This window comes from Falco cherrug, chromosome 6 (genome assembly GCF_023634085.1).
Source record: "Falco cherrug isolate bFalChe1 chromosome 6, bFalChe1.pri, whole genome shotgun sequence".
NCBI lineage: Eukaryota > Metazoa > Chordata > Aves > Falconiformes > Falconidae > Falco > Falco cherrug.
The window spans coordinates 73,524,278-73,539,476 of NC_073702.1; the positions used below are offsets into that span (position 1 = coordinate 73,524,278).

The following is a 15,199-nucleotide window of genomic DNA, read 5'->3' on the forward strand; positions in this document are numbered from 1 at the left end:
CATATCTCAGATATGATGGATGGTAGCTTAGTCACTCAGATGCCTAGCTCACATGGAGACAGCATGACTACGTGGTTGAAACCCACTTCAGTTTTCTAAGTCATGCCCTGCACTTTAATGCAGAAGAAACAGCAGGAGACATCATAAGACTTGCTCCAGAAGAGCCTGTTGGCTAAGGCAATGCCAAAAACCAACAGGAGAGAGTTTTGGACCTGTCTGTCTTGTCCCCTGAGGATTAATCACCTCACGTGATTAACCACCCCAGAGTAGAGCAAGGATCCTTTCTTAGTAAAAAAAATAATAACTTGATGTTTGTATCATTTGCAGCAGTTTGGACTTGAAGCTTTGAGGGGATCTGCAAATGGATTGCAGGTATTGGTTACGTTTATTAAATCATTCTGGAGAGAAAACAGCATGAGTTTCAGTTGGAGATGCTGGCTGTTCCTCAGCTATTTTCTACAGATGAAAGACAGGCTGGGGTTTGGTTCCTTCTGCTGATTAAAAGTCTGAATAAAACTAAAGCAGCACCACTTCATGGGCGGGGTTGTAAAGACCCAACTCTTACTTCCTTTGTGTCTCACACCTGCACAGCACAAAAAGTTTCATTTCACTACGAATGGAAATGTTCACATTAAGTGAAATAATGTATTTTATTTTCTAATGGTAATTTCATAGCAGTAACCTGGCGAAGTCTCAGCTCACTTCAGTCCAAATCAAACCCCTTTCTGTTTTCCAGCTTGATGCATCACTCAGAAGTTTACCTATGCATACAACATGTAGATTACTCGCAGGCAATGCAACCAGAAGCCCATTGATCTTGTATTTTGTGCCTATCCTTTTTCATCAGAGTACAAAATGTTTTCTGTGTACAGGCGTCAGGACCTGGGATGTCTTGGACAACTTCTGATGTGGTTTAAGAGGGAGCTGCAGAGTTTACTGCCACATAAATGAATATCTGATTGCAAGCTGCTTCTATAACAAATAAAGATGCTGTATGAAATACCCAGGAATATTCCCAAAGCATAAAGAAAAAGGAGGCGTGTTCTTAGCTTCAAAAATATTTCTGCTCTTTAACTTACACTTATTCGTGATCCTTTGATAAAAGGATTTTTCTTCTGTTTTTGATGTTGAGTGTATGTTTTTCCTGTTTTTCTTATGGAGTTAACTTCTCACACTGCTAGATGCAACAAATTGGTTTAAGGGGACAAATTCCTATTTTATGCACTATAGATATAACAAATTAGACATGTCATTCTGACAATGCACCAGATTTCTGTACCTCACACAAAGGAGGAAGTTTTGTATTTTATTAAGACTATATTTTATATGTTAACTAATATTTTACTAAGCTTCTGCTGTAACATATTTGTTGTAATGACTGAGACAAAAGTACATACATATAATTAATGATATATTCCCAGTTTCTCTGAAGACAATTATGTGGATGGTTTAACAATTTTGATTAATGTGTAAGATGAAGAGTTTGGAAAAAAAATCTTCTATACTTCACTTTATCAGAAGTTTCAATGGAGTTTTTCAGGTAAATCTCTCAAGAGGGAAAATAACTATGCCAGCTGGATATCTCAGTCCATACATATTCAGATGCACAAGACTAGATATCCAAGCATGAAAATTAGTGGAAGGCTTGCTCTTCAAAATAAATTTGGATTTTGTTACACCAAGGCAAGTCGTAGATGCAGCTTGCATTCACTGCAACAATTCATATGGAAGAAAGGCTTTCCAGGGCTATTCCATACAACACTGCTGGATAAGAGGACATCACTACTTTTTTTGTCTGACAGCTTCATAGCTAGCTCCAGTTGTTTTTCCCTGGGCTACTTAAAATTTTGTGTTAAACCTTTTAAAACATTTTAAAACTTAAATCCTTTATTGCTCCTTTTCAGACTATCAAGTACTGAAGAAAAGTGTTCAATTTACCTTCTTTACCCTGTTGTATGTGGTATAAAAAAAAAAAAACAACCATACATCTAGTGGAGAGGAACAGTACCCTGGGTCTCCTGCTTTACACAAGGCTAGCTGACACTGTGCTATTTTGTGCCAGGATCCCTTGCTACTAGAGGTGCTTTATTTTGTATTAAAGCTTTTGTTCATTGCATCACAAATGATTCTATAATCTCTTTTTTTTCTTTTTTTTTTTTTCCTTCTACACAATGGTCACAAACAGAAGTTCACCACTGAGAAGAACATTTAGGAACTGACCCAGTTGCCCACTTGCCCACACATAGAAACTAGAGACATCTGAGAGGCCCCATGACTTTAGAAATGTCACTGTCTGCCTGGGGCTGGTAGATATCATGCAGGAGCTATGGGGGATCTGCACCCTCATGGAGCAGCAGCTGGAGGCCAGATGGGATCCCTGAAGCATCTTTAATGACAATAGATGCCCTTAGCTCTGGACTTGGCCAGCTAAGTACAATTATGTTCAGTGCACTTGTGTGGGCTCCTAAGGTCCCACTATAGCTAAACAGGTGATTTGAGACCTAGAGCCACTAATTAAACACCTCATTCCCACACAGCCACATCCATTTTAGATGCCTACATCTCAGTGTGTGAGTGTAGCACTGATCACTGCCGTTGAGTGGTCAGTTGACCACACATGAGTGTCCAGTGCCATTGTAAATAAATGAGACCACACACATGGCCATCCATTTGCCCCTGTATTCGTATGCAGATTGTCTCAGAGATCCTGTGTCTGACCAGGTAGCCCCATGAGTTAAGGCCCCTAACTCTTTGGGCACCCCGCAGGAGTTAGGCCTGTATGTGTGGGCAACTGAATCGAGTCCATAATGTCAACCGACTAATGTTTTCAGAAAGAAAACTAGTTGTTTAGTTGGTTCAAATTTCATTATTCAGTTAGAAAAATTATGCAAAAAGTAGGTTCTTTGCATCGATGAATGGAGACTGCAAACATTGCAGCAGCTCCTTGCACCCTCTGCTATTCTCAGAATCATCAACAGTCTTCTGATATTCCAGGTGCCTTCCCTCCCACCAAAACAATGCCTAATTTTCTCTGGGTGGTCCATTACCAAGCATGTTGATCTTTGAAGTTAACAAGTAACAAAGATGCTCTCCATGTGAGTCAGTATTAAGAAGCAGCCTTCCCAGCGGCCAAGCAGGGAGGTGTAGTTACTTCTCTGCTTGCTTTTGTGATCTTCTGCCATTGTTCAGGTTTAGCCATGTGCAGCGGTCAAGCTGAACTCATTGCCTTCTGTACCCACCACTGCCAAGGTCCCCTGGACAGCCAGATCTGCTCCCACAGCCCTATAAATGCAAGAGTGCTCCCTCCTCCCCTGCTCAAAGGCCCTGGTGTTGTGGCCCTGGCTCCGCGCTGCAGCTGAGACCTTCCACCATGAAGTTCTCCTGCCTCATGGCTCTTCTCCTTTTCCTCCTCCAGTCTGTTCCAGGTAAGAGGCAAGACCCGTGCTGGGGTTTGCCTGTGTAGGAGATACAAGTAGCTTGTGCATTGGTGCAGAATGTACTCCTCCATGTTCTTCAGCTCCTTTCATTAGACCTATTCCCTATTTCTTAGTCTAGAAGCAGAAGTGAAAAATTAACGTATTGGTGGCCCGATGTCAAACCAGAACGTCCCCACAGAAGCCACTACCAGGTGTTGGCTCCTTACGACTTTTTGAAGTCTCTTTATGCCATTTTGTGGCACTATTGGAAGTTGGTACCATGGAAATCACTGCCTCTTCTTACCCCAGGGTCATAACTTGTCTCCTTTCTGTACAGTAAAAGAGTGGCAGAGGCATTCTCTTGTATTACTCAAGTTGAACTTCACCAGTGAAGTTTATTTAAGATCTCTGAATATGCTGTTTCCCCTTCCTCAGCCCTTCTGCTGCACTGACTCCTTTACTGACTCTGCTTTTAGCCTAGCTTTTCTTCATGCTTAATGAAACTCCCCATCCTGGAGTAAGGCTTTCAGAGAAGGAAAGAACTGGGCAAACGACTTGTCCCTATTAACTGGGACATATCCCAGCTTTTGATTTTTATTTTTGTAAGTCATAGGTACATCCCAGGGCGTACGAGCACCATGCTGCCCCTTGCACCATGCTGCACCAATGCATGCATGCACGAGCAGCCTGCAGCATTGCAGGCCCAGAACTTGGAAGCATCCAAAGGCTGGGATGTCCCTATTCACTACAGCATGCCTGCCCAGGATATGTTCAGAAATTTGCCATCAACAGCTACGTTTTTCTCTAGTTGTACAAAAGCCTTTCTTGGAGGCTGTTAGGTCCCACGAGGCTTGTCAAATCTTTCGGAAAAGCCGCCTTGGCCTTTGCGCGTATTTGTATCAGACCCCAAACCGGGGTCCATGAGGTTTCAGCAGGAGGAAGACCATGAGAAATGGTCTGGGAATCCCATTCTTCCCGTAGGTCTCAGCTTGCCCAAAGACACCTTACGTTGTGTTGGATACCACGGTTTCTGCTTCCATTCAAAATCCTGCCCAGAGCCATTTGCTGCATTTGGAACTTGCTCTCGGCGTCAGAAAACCTGCTGCATAGGTATGTGTGGAAACCCTGCCAGGCAGGCAATGTCTGGAGAGGAGATGACAGAAGTTAGCAAAGCACACTCTTACTGTCCTTGTCTCCAAATGGCCCAAGCCATCTCCCCCCACCTACAAAGACGGACCTGTCTGTTCCTCCACTAATGTCAGCATGGAGTACAGGAACAGAATGGCCATTTTGGGCCAAATACCATGTAGCCCAGTGTCCCATCTCCAACAGAACAGATGACCATGGAAATACAATAAAAATTATGGCACCCACAAGTCCTCCTTCCTTGATATATATTCCTATAATCATGTTAGAGGGCTGCTGACTGCATCCTCATGGCTATGTTTAATAGGTGCCGGCTGACCTCTTCCCTATAAATGTATCTAATCCTTGTCAGATTTCCTTATCTTTGGAGCCCCTCAATAGTCAATGTATATAATTAATCAACACATGCTTTATAGCCAACTTTACTTATCAGGCTAAGGTTCATCTGATTCAGCATCCTGTATCTGTCCGTGGCCAGAAGTGGAAGTTTCTGTACAGTTACTCTGTGTATGTAAAGTGACTATTAACGAACACCACAACCATATAGTTACACTTCTTTATATATTCTCCTGGATTTCATGAATTTGCAGCTCAAGATTTTTAGATTTAGGCATCTTTGTGTTTAAAAGTCCTTACTGGATTTTCCACCTTTAAATTAGGAAATCCTTCTGTTCATTTTATAACCTCTTCCCTCATAATTTTATTTAGTGCCACCTACTTATGTACTGCAAATGTAGTGTAGTCATTCTGCATCCATCTTCTTCATACCTTTACAATAGCTTTCCTCCAGCCATTTCTTTTTCAGGTTGGTGGGTCACAAATTCCTATTTACAGAAGTGCTCTGACAAGCCCCATATCCTCTGATAAGCCTTTGTCTTTGCTTTTGGAGACACAGTAACCAGAACTTCATGACACTTCCCATGCACGAGTTCTTTCAGATGGCGGTGTAATGTTTTCTGGTTTGACTTAAACCTTTTTCATTGCAGACACGACATCAAACTTCCACACTTGTCAAGATGAGGGGGGTCATTGTGTACCTCCACAAATCAAATGTCTGCAAGAACAGGTGGGACTTTGCCCTCACAGAGATTGGAAGTGCTGCACAGAAGTGTGATAAAGACCTCACGGAACTGCAGAAAACCACAGAAATGCATGGACAATCTCTCTTCCTAGTGTTGTAGAGAAGAGGTGTGGTGTTCTTATCATGCAAAGTGTATAGTTAACCAGACTTGACATGTTTCTTTACATAACAAAGGTAATAAATACTAAATGAACAGGTATAACAGTCAAATACATAAGGAAAGAGGCAGAATGTCTCTCTATTACACTCACACACAGAAATCCACAGAAATTTTGCTGTAACATCCTTGGAAAATACATTCCCTTGTAATCCAAAATTCTCTCCCCCTCTTCTGTCTCCTTTCCTTTCCTTTCCTTTCCTTTCCTTTCCTTTCCTTTCCTTTCCTTTCCTTTCCTTTCCTTTCCTTTCCTTTCCTTTCCTTTCCTTTCCTTTCCTTTCCTTTCCTTTCCTTTCCTTTCCTTTCCTTTCCTTTCCTTTCCTTTCCCTTTCCCTTTCCCTTTCCCTTTCCTATAGAGGGCAATGTCTTCTCCTATTAAAGTGATAGAAACAAGGAGTGTCCAACTGGCATGGCCAGGCCATATGTACACTACTCAACTCCCATTCTCCCAAGCAGGATGTCAGTCAACTGCCCTTCCCCACCTCCCTCTTTCCACCAATAAACTGCACCCATTTGAGCCCAGGTACCACCTATGGGAAGTCTTCATGTGTGACTGGGCAAACCTATCTAAATTCATTTTATGTGGTTTGTGCTTCCCTCTGTGGTAAGTTTGAATTTATTAACTGTAGAAGTTTCATTCAGAATGCAGACAAAGAAGTGTTTGCTTCTGAGCATCATCTTCATGTGCTCAGCAGCTCCCAATCATGACTGCTGGCTTTCTAATTTCTCTAGTTGAAGGCGGAGTAGCCGGACATCTTTGCAAAGGAACACAAGGAGGGGTGGCATTCATCTCACAAGCTGTGGCACCTACCTTGGATGGGAGGCAGCAAACGTCCATTATTCTGTATCTCAACAGCTGAGACATCCTTTCCTCTGGCCTGAACTAATGCAAATGGCTTGTTCACGTCCCCACCACACACTTCAGAAAAGTCATTCTCTAGATCAGCATTTTAAACATCACCCTAGTCATCCTAGGCTGCTCTTCTGGTTTACAAAGAGGAACAGATCCACTGGCAACATCATCACACTCATCCCTCACTGACCAAAGAGTGACCCCACTTTTTGTCAGCCAATATTTAGACAGCTGAGATGACCTTTGTGAAACACTTTTTTCCTCCATTCTTAAGATGTATAAAATGCTACTGACCTCTGCCAATGTGAAAACTGTTTCAGTAACAGCATCATCTCTCCATAGGAAAGTCTAGGTAACCAAGCAAGAGCCTAACAGGGCTTCTTAGTAACTGGACCTGAACCCTCTTCAGATGAGATTTCCAATCAGTTGTTCAAACTAATTTAGTTAATTTTCTCCTAGAAGTATTCATGCTGCAAGAAATTCTTTGCACTCTCTTAAAATCCCTGAGGGTGTTTTCTGCCATGTCTATTGCTGATAGTTCAGGGACTATTTTAGGATTCTAGGTAGGTGTTCCCTGAGTTTGTATCACAAATCAGGCAGGTATGTGTGGCTTGGAGCTGTTAACAGCAGCACCTTTCTGAAGCCTTTTTTTTTTTTTTTTTTTTTTTTACCTAAGATGGAGTACTAAAGGGGAATAAAGGTTTAGAAATTATCTGAGAATTTTTTTAAGCATTTTGGCTTTGACTGCTGTCTGCCCTTTGTATTTTTGGCTAAAGAGGGAAGGCAATTTATACAACTACATGCAGGGGAAAAAAGCCTCAAGAAAGGAAAAAAACCTACAAATATATAAGCATTATGTAGCAGATGCCAGCTCAGGCCTATGGTCTGCCTACACCAGTTAATCTGTGTTATTTTAGGAGTTTTAAATGTCAGCAGCTCTTCCTGGAGGAGTCTTGGCAGGATGAGCAAGAACAGAAAGACATGGAAAGAGAAGCAATGCTGTAAATGGCTTGTCTGCTTCAGAAGCCAGTAAAGGCAGCCAATTTTCTCTCATTTCTTAAGAAACTGAGTTTTCCTGAGAAAACTGTGACAGTGACTATGTTTGTAGGAAGCCGCTGCCCCTGGCACTCTGCTTCACCCCAATACTAAACATCGTGCACTGGGGGGAGTCATCAAAAGGAAACATCTACTTGCAGAGCTATCTCTCTGTTACAGTCTTCTTGATTAGCCTTATCTTACCTACCAGCATCATGCTGTTGTTATACTTGGTTGCTTTACAGGACTGAGGACAATTAAGCATTTTTTATTGAAGGAAACAGCTAATGAAGTGAAGCACAGAAAGAATTTGCAGGTGAGAGGCTGCTCTCAGGTTACTCCCCATTCCATTATGGCTCTGAGGGTTGAATGACATGAGCAGACCAAGATCTATACACAGAGAAAGCCAGCTGCCACAGCTGGAAAAGCTGGACAGGTTTGAGCACAAACCTGAAACAAAAGTGGCTCTTCCAAAGCTCAATGTATGTTGACGAAAATGCTTTGTTGATCTATCCTTGACGGTGTGTGGAAAGCAGAATGTTTAATGAGCCAAGGACCACCTCTTCACTGACTCAGGCATTCAGATACCCAGGTGTCCCTTATCAAACACCATGCCAAGCACCAACACTGCCTGCTCCTCCCCATGAGCTATGCGGGTTTTGCGGGGCAGGAGGATTTAGGTGATACTTAATTCATCATCAGTAGTGGTGGCTCTGAGTGCCCTGCTGAGCTGTTTACAGGTCGTGCCCCCAACCAGGACAGCTGCTTTAGCAGCCTCAGGAGCAGTTGCTATTACAGGGAAGATGAGCTCGCCACTGGTTATCAACAGGCATTACCATGCTGCAGACAGAGAGATATTCAGAGTTGGCAAAGGAGTCACCCATTGGAGAGTCATCCCAAGACTTCAGTTTGGCCTTGAAACACATGGTAGTTCTGCTTTCATTAAAATAAATTCCTGCTAGAAGGATTTTAGGGTACAAAGCTCCTTCTGCTTTGCTTCTCTGATCCCCTCCCATCCACCTCTCCCTAGTGCCATTGCAAGTTATTTTCCAGGAAGAATTTATTTTAAAATCTTAATAGCCTAGTTGCTTCTGTCTGGCCACCCACTGCTCAGCATCTGCACATATCACTGTCTTTCAGACAGAAAGACTCTCAGTGTGCCTAGGAGTACCAGCAACACTGACTCCCCCTTGGGACCCCCCATATCTACATCCATGGTGGCCTTTACCCAGCACAAATCTAACTCAAAATCTAGACATGCAAAGCATCAGACAAGCCTTTGAGATATGTCAAGGTTGAAGTCCTGATGTGAATTGCACCACCCAGGCGCTTTACTGAAGTGTGGACAAAATCAAATGTTGGGCTGTCTCTGGAGCTGTGCTGTGCTTGTAAAATACACAAGCCCAGGCTATGGTGCTGCAGCTGGATGGTCTATGGCAGTACGTTGTCAGTGTGGTCTTTGACATGGTTTTGGCCGTCTTCTTCCTTTTTTGGGAGTGGGGAAAGGTGTTTCAGAGGGATGGGGATTGATCATCATGTTTAGATCGGACAAAAGATGGGAGGGAAGGTAGCAATGGAATGATTTGCAAATCAAACCCAGATGCAGGAACAGCCAGAGGACAGGTGTCCCCTTTCCCTAATGACTCCAAAGCCCAAGAACATACTGCCAATCTGTGCAAGCTGGGGACAGAACCCAGGTCTTCCCCAGCCCTTATATCTTCTAAACTGGCAACTCACTCTTAGAAAACTCAGTACATTTTCATGCCAATTCATTATTTGAATTGCTAAAAATGTTCTAGTAAACTGAGCAATCTCAGGGGCTCTTGTCTAGCCCTGAAGCCAAATATCATAATCCAGCCACATCCATCCTCTCCTCTAGAAACAGATGGCTGCATCCAGACTGCTTGATGGAAGCAATCCCTGATCCCAGACACACTTAGAAATTGTTTGAGAGAGAAATACTTAGCCTGGACAAAAACCTTTCCAGGAATATGCTAAGCATTTCACAGTTTGGTTGACCAAATCCCAGTGCTTGTATCCTGCCCTGTTTTATTTACTAGTAAGGATGTATTGAAGGAGTTCAAGCTTTGATAAAGTGAAAATGTAGGAGAGGAGATTAATACATCCTTTTTCTAATGGGATTTTTTTTTAAATGAAATCCCCATGAACTACTGAAATCAAGTGAAGTCAATAAATTGGCTTCAGTTTCTGTTCTCACTGAGTCTTCCCACATGTAAATACACCCCCAGTACCACACCAGAGTCAGCCTCTCCTACCTGGTCCCCAGACACATGGCTGGTGCCTCTGTAGCCTGTTTGCCACCTCCCTGAGTCTGAGTAGTGGTGTGCCCATGCAGGACTCAGTCTGCTCTTGGGTGCCTGGTGAGAGGTGGGAGATGTCAACACTGGTTGTGGTCCTGTGCAACAACAGGTAAGGACTGGTCAATGTTACACCATGCTCTGCTGCTGGTATATATGAGGAACTTAGAAAATGTGGCGTCCTGAAAGGTCCCATTCCAGCACATATGGCAGCTGTGGGAGCCTCAGATCTTCCTCAATAAATGCTCCCTTGTCCATAATCAACATAATGACAGTGAAAGTGAAATTGTTTTCTTACTTTGGCATGTCTTCCTTGCTTCTCATTCATTTCTAAGGGACATTTTTTCATCTGAGACCTGGAGGTGAATTGATATTGCTTAAAGCTGAGCATGAAGGTACTTTCAGAGCTAATGTGAAGACACTGTCCTCACACTGGTCCAGGACACTGGTGAACCAGGACACTGATGAACCAGGATGCTAATTCCAGAGGACAGTACAGAGGCATCCAGTAAGTTTAGATCAGATGTAGGACCTAAGACTTCCGATGTCTTACATATGGGCTCTCACCATTAAGCCTTACTTTCATTTTCTTTCTTCTCACTTTCTTTCCATTAGTTTTAGCTGATTTCGGTTGGGTGGTAACAGTTTGTAGTTTGTAGTTGCTTTGCTCATTTATTCAAGAACTCAGCTTCCTTGAATCATGAAGGAGGGCAATGCTCAACTTTAGCACGGGGGGGTGGGGTGGGGAAGAGGCACTGTAACTAGCAAGTTAATGGCTTGCTAGAAAGTTTCACTGAGCTGCTATCAGATATGAGCCAAAAGACTAAAGAACCTGCTATTCGCCCCAGATTGGGGCCTGTGTGCACATAGAGCACACAGAAAAGAGTATGGTCTGCACAGCTCCCAAGAAAACTCATCGAGGGACTCACCAAAGTCACCACAACCACGGATGAAAACCTTGCCATGAAAGCCATTCACCCACTCGCAAAGGCATGTTGCAAACCCAAAACACGGAAGGATCTGGGGGTGTGAAAGAGACGCATGGCTCAGCAGCCACGGAGACTGGTGGAGGACAAGACCCCAGCAGCTGCAGCTGCCCAGTCAAGTGTTCATCGTTTCTCAGAAGATGCTGGGTCAATGCCAAATGGAAAGGACAGCACTCAGATTTGCAGATGGTGTGCATCCAACTGACTGCTATGTCATGAGGTGATTTTAAAGCTAGCACCATGTTCCTCCAGCCTTCCTAAGACACACACAGCCGCTATCCATGGACCAGGGCTATCTGGGGGAAGGAGGAGGGACTCGTTGAGGTATATACCCCAACTCTGCCAAAGAGGTGTAAAGGTTCTTGCTTATCCATGTAAGTAAAGGCTTACTGCCCTCAAAACCCCGGCACTGAGTATTTTGCCTTTGTTACCCCTGATTTCATTAAGAAATGTTTCTCCCCAGTCCAGCTACAAAATTTAGCATTAGTAGCCCCTGGAATTAACACAACAGTATATTTGGACATTCACCCACCCCTTTGGCATGGAGATATTGGGCACTGGATTGTCTATACTGTATTCTTAACCATTTCCACCCCATTTCCACTCTGGAGAGAACCAACTATGTACCTGAGTATGGAAAGCCACACGCAGAATCACACATGGCGAGGGTGGGCCTGTCCACAACACTTGGCCCAGGGAACACAGAGAAGATGCTATTAACAGTGATAGTACTTAGATATCCACAGGTGTGTAGTGTATATACAGTGCACTCGATATGGTAGATCGATAGCGTACATGTCCGAGGGAGATTTTAAGATGGCCATGCTTTAGGCTTGGGATGGACTGCAGAAGTCCCCTCAGACCTGATTTTTAACTGATTCTAGCAAGCTGCACGAATGGTGTGCTATCAGTGGGACAAGTCCCTTTTGGGAACAGCTGTCTCAAAAAGCAAAGAATTATTTCACACAGGCAAAAAGCAAAGAGGTGAGGTGTTCATGTTTTACAAGACTGCAACATGTCTTGCCCCTTCCATGCAAGCTCTTGTCCCACATCCAGACACAAAAGATGTCCAGATGTGCACCCACAAAAGACCCTCCAGAGACTCTTTGCGAGGCTGACCTGATCCACACTGTCATGGGCCACTGGCAGGAAAGATCTTTCTTTCCTGCTCTATATGCAGAGCTGTTACATTTCCCTGCATCCTTACTGAGTGGACCAGCACACAGGGCAGCAAGCAAAGGGTCCTGCCCTACCATGCACCTTCCAGTCTCAGAGACAGTAAGGAGCAGCAAGCAGTCCTACAGCCCCTTCAAGAGAAGGTACATCTCACCCTCACACAAGGGAGACAAAGATACAGCACACAGTGAGGCATGGGACCAGCCACGCTTTGTCATCAGTTATAAGGCATGAAGAGGATGAGGAGAGGGGAGCAATGTTGCTTGGGAGGGGGCCTCAGGGGATAAAATCAAGCCTACACCCCTCTGTTGGAGTGGAAACGCACTGAAAAAGCAACACATCAAAAAAATGGCCTGGGGAGAGGAGGTAGAAAAACTCTGTCCTTTGCAAAACCTGAGCAGGCCAACTGGCAACTGTTATCACAGTGCAGCAGGCAGTCTGCTGACTTGGCTGTTCCTTCAAGATCAGAATCTATCTGGCATGAAATGGTCCACAGCTTCCAGCTCTTTTGCCAGACCTGCCTTGCAGGTTTGCCCACCACACAGCCCAGAGGGGCAAATCCAAACACCACAGTGCTCAAACAGTTGTGCAAAGGTCCCAACCAGTTCCTTGCTTTAAACCCAAGGGAACAGTCCCACTCCCAAGGGGCTAGTTCTCACTCCAAGAGGGTGGTTGGACCTATTTCTGGTCCAGCAGGTGACCATGGAGTGAAGAGGTAATCAGAATATTAAGTGGACAATGAAAACGGAGGGTTTGCCAGCACTTGGCTGCCCTAGATCAGGCTGACTGGTCAACCTTTGAGCAAGATGCTTTAACGCAATTGAGCCTAGAGAAAGATGAAATCTGTCTTTTGTCCTTCTTGGCCTCAGGGCCCTGCTCAGTTGCCCACAGCTGGATATTGGTGCCACTGGAGATGACTCCAGGTATCTGGTTTTCCAGAACGTCTTGTCTGCAACTAACACTCATGCAGAAATCCACACTATCTAGGCATCGCAAGTGACATAAATCAAGCTCCTCACGCCTACTGATCCAGGACAGCAAACTTCGACTCTATCAGTCAAGTACATCTGAACTGCAGGTTTTTTAGAGAGAAGGGAATTTTTTAATTTGAAAGAACCTTGATCTTTCAACTACTCAGGTTAGCATGCATTCACACAAACAGTTATATTAACACAGCTGAAGGGACAGCAGGACCAGGCAGGGACAGCAGCTGGGCAAAGATAGCTGGACTATCACAGGCTGATTTTACAGCAAGAGCTGTGTATCTGTCACATAATTACCACCAAGTGGTGCATTGCTGAGCTAGCCAGCTCCCTCCTCCACCAGTGCTGTGTGCTCAATCACCCTTAGGAATGAAGCCTCCTAAATTCCACAGAAGCCAAAGCTGGAATGGCTTTTTTGGCAGGAAAAAAATCACACCCAGGTTTCAGCTAGAGAAAATATTCACATGAGCTCAGATTTAAAAAAATTAATCACTCCTAGCCTGCACCGTTCTCTTCCTTGCAGCTCCTCAGGAGTCTCTCTTTGCTGGACGCCACCCTCCCACCCATCGGCTCCCTGGGGACTTTGCTCCTGCAGGTGAAGGGCAGAGGATCCCCCTGAGCCTCTTTTTTCCACCAAGCTGCCTGCAGCTGGCAATCTACCAGTCCAAAATGCTAGCTGCCGGGGAGAGGAACAGGGGAAGTCGATAACCAGCAAACGTGAAGCAAGTCAACATTGTTTGGAGCCGCAGCACTGGGTCAGAACGACACGGAAGGTTTCTCAGCAGCAAGTGTTACTCCCGAGACTGGAATATAATTAACTCCTGCCTACTCCCTCCCTCTTCCCGGATGCCATCCAGCATGCCAGCAGCACACAGAAGCTTCTGCAAAATCTCACACTCAGCCTTGCAATTTTCCAGCAGAACCAAAGCAATGGAAATCCTTTGTTTCATTTTAATCTTCATCTCCTTGACCGGTCACGGTAAGACCAGGAAGGCCGAGGGTGGTAAACAGAGGTATCTGGGAACAGGAAAAATATTTCCTCACTGTGTAATCAAATCAAAACATTGTAGGTACTGAGGAAAGGTGTCCTGAGGTTTCTGGATGAGATAGAGGGTGAGGTACTTTGGCAAAATGCATGTTTTAATTCCTCAGGGTAATGCAAAAATAAGCAGGGAAGCAGCTGTGAAAATGGGGGACTTGGCTGCCTTTGTAGGAGCAAACTGGTTGGAGAAGCGCTAGACGAGACATCCTGTGCTCTGGGAAAATGTTTCTGCCTTTTCCCAGGCTGTAGTTGCCTCCTTGGTGAGGCAAGAACAACTGCTCCAACCTCCTATGCGCAGCCTTTGCCAACATCCTGAAAAAACAACTGCATGATAAAATGTTCCTTGAGTGAGGTTGGCTCTGCATCTTGGGATTTTTAATACAGGTGTCCAAAGCTGTCCTTTGGCACGGGGATCCTGGGTGTGCTCCATGCAGCCGCGCATGCCCGGGCTCCACGCACACTTGCACCGTTGGCTTGGCTGGCCAGGGACGTGGTGCCCGAGGAAGCCTCCTGCATTTTACTAACTAATTTGCTCCTTCTTTGTACAGGAGATGCGCATGGACCAGACAACTGTAACCATGAAGGGGGCTTGTGCCGAGTCGGAAACTGTGTTTCTGGTGAATATCTGGCCAGTTACTGCTTTGAACCCATCATTCTCTGTTGCAAAAGTTTGTCACCCACTACTGCAAAAAGCTGAAGATTTCCAAAGGAGCAAACCGCAATATGTGGAGAGCTGCAGGCTCCACTGACAAGGAATGACCTGCTGTTGCAAAGGAAATGTTGTGCCTTTCTGTGACTGTTGCTCTCCTGGAAGAACATGGCTGTGGATTCACTTGTTAACTTCCAAACACATTGCTTTTTGCTATTGCTGTGACTTTGTCGGAAACACTGTGACAAGAAATTGGGCCACCCAAACTATTTGGCATCTGGTTGTTACCTGTCACGCACAGATGAGAAATTGCCTTTCTCCTTACCTGAAAGCAATAAACCTAAAAGTTTAACACAA

At 44.6% G+C, this 15,199-nt stretch overlaps 2 protein-coding genes across 2 annotated transcripts; both read left to right on the plus strand.

Moving 5' to 3' along the window:
• Positions 1–3,016: 3,016 nt before the first annotated feature.
• LOC102059647 (gallinacin-11-like) lies at positions 3,017–5,772 on the plus strand. The gene is made up of 3 exons (XM_005443533.3): positions 3,017–3,425; positions 4,398–4,526; positions 5,549–5,772. The coding sequence occupies exons 1-3, from the start codon at positions 3,371–3,373 to the stop codon at positions 5,674–5,676; spliced, it is 312 nt and encodes a 103-aa protein (XP_005443590.1). The 5' UTR covers positions 3,017–3,370; the 3' UTR covers positions 5,677–5,772.
• Positions 5,773–13,535: 7,763 nt separating this feature from the next.
• Positions 13,536–15,199, plus strand: LOC129736381 (gallinacin-12-like). Its single transcript, XM_055714557.1, has 2 exons — positions 13,536–14,130; positions 14,742–15,199. Exons 1-2 carry the CDS (start codon positions 13,998–14,000, stop codon positions 14,888–14,890), a joined length of 282 nt encoding a protein of 93 aa, XP_055570532.1. The 5' UTR covers positions 13,536–13,997; the 3' UTR covers positions 14,891–15,199.

Bases quoted from the DNA above. Each gene is read 5' to 3' on its own strand.
- LOC129736381 (XM_055714557.1), top strand. From the start codon at position 13,998: ATGCCATCCAGCATGCCAGCAGCACACAGAAGCTTCTGCAAAATCTCA. The intron at 14,131-14,741 runs GTAAGACCAGGA...TTCTTTGTACAG, and splicing joins CATCTCCTTGACCGGTCACG to GAGATGCGCATGGACCAGAC.
- LOC102059647 (XM_005443533.3), top strand. From the start codon at position 3,371: ATGAAGTTCTCCTGCCTCATGGCTCTTCTCCTTTTCCTCCTCCAGTCT. The intron at 3,426-4,397 runs GTAAGAGGCAAG...TTCTTCCCGTAG, and splicing joins CCTCCTCCAGTCTGTTCCAG to GTCTCAGCTTGCCCAAAGAC. The intron at 4,527-5,548 runs GTATGTGTGGAA...TTTTCATTGCAG, and splicing joins TCAGAAAACCTGCTGCATAG to ACACGACATCAAACTTCCAC.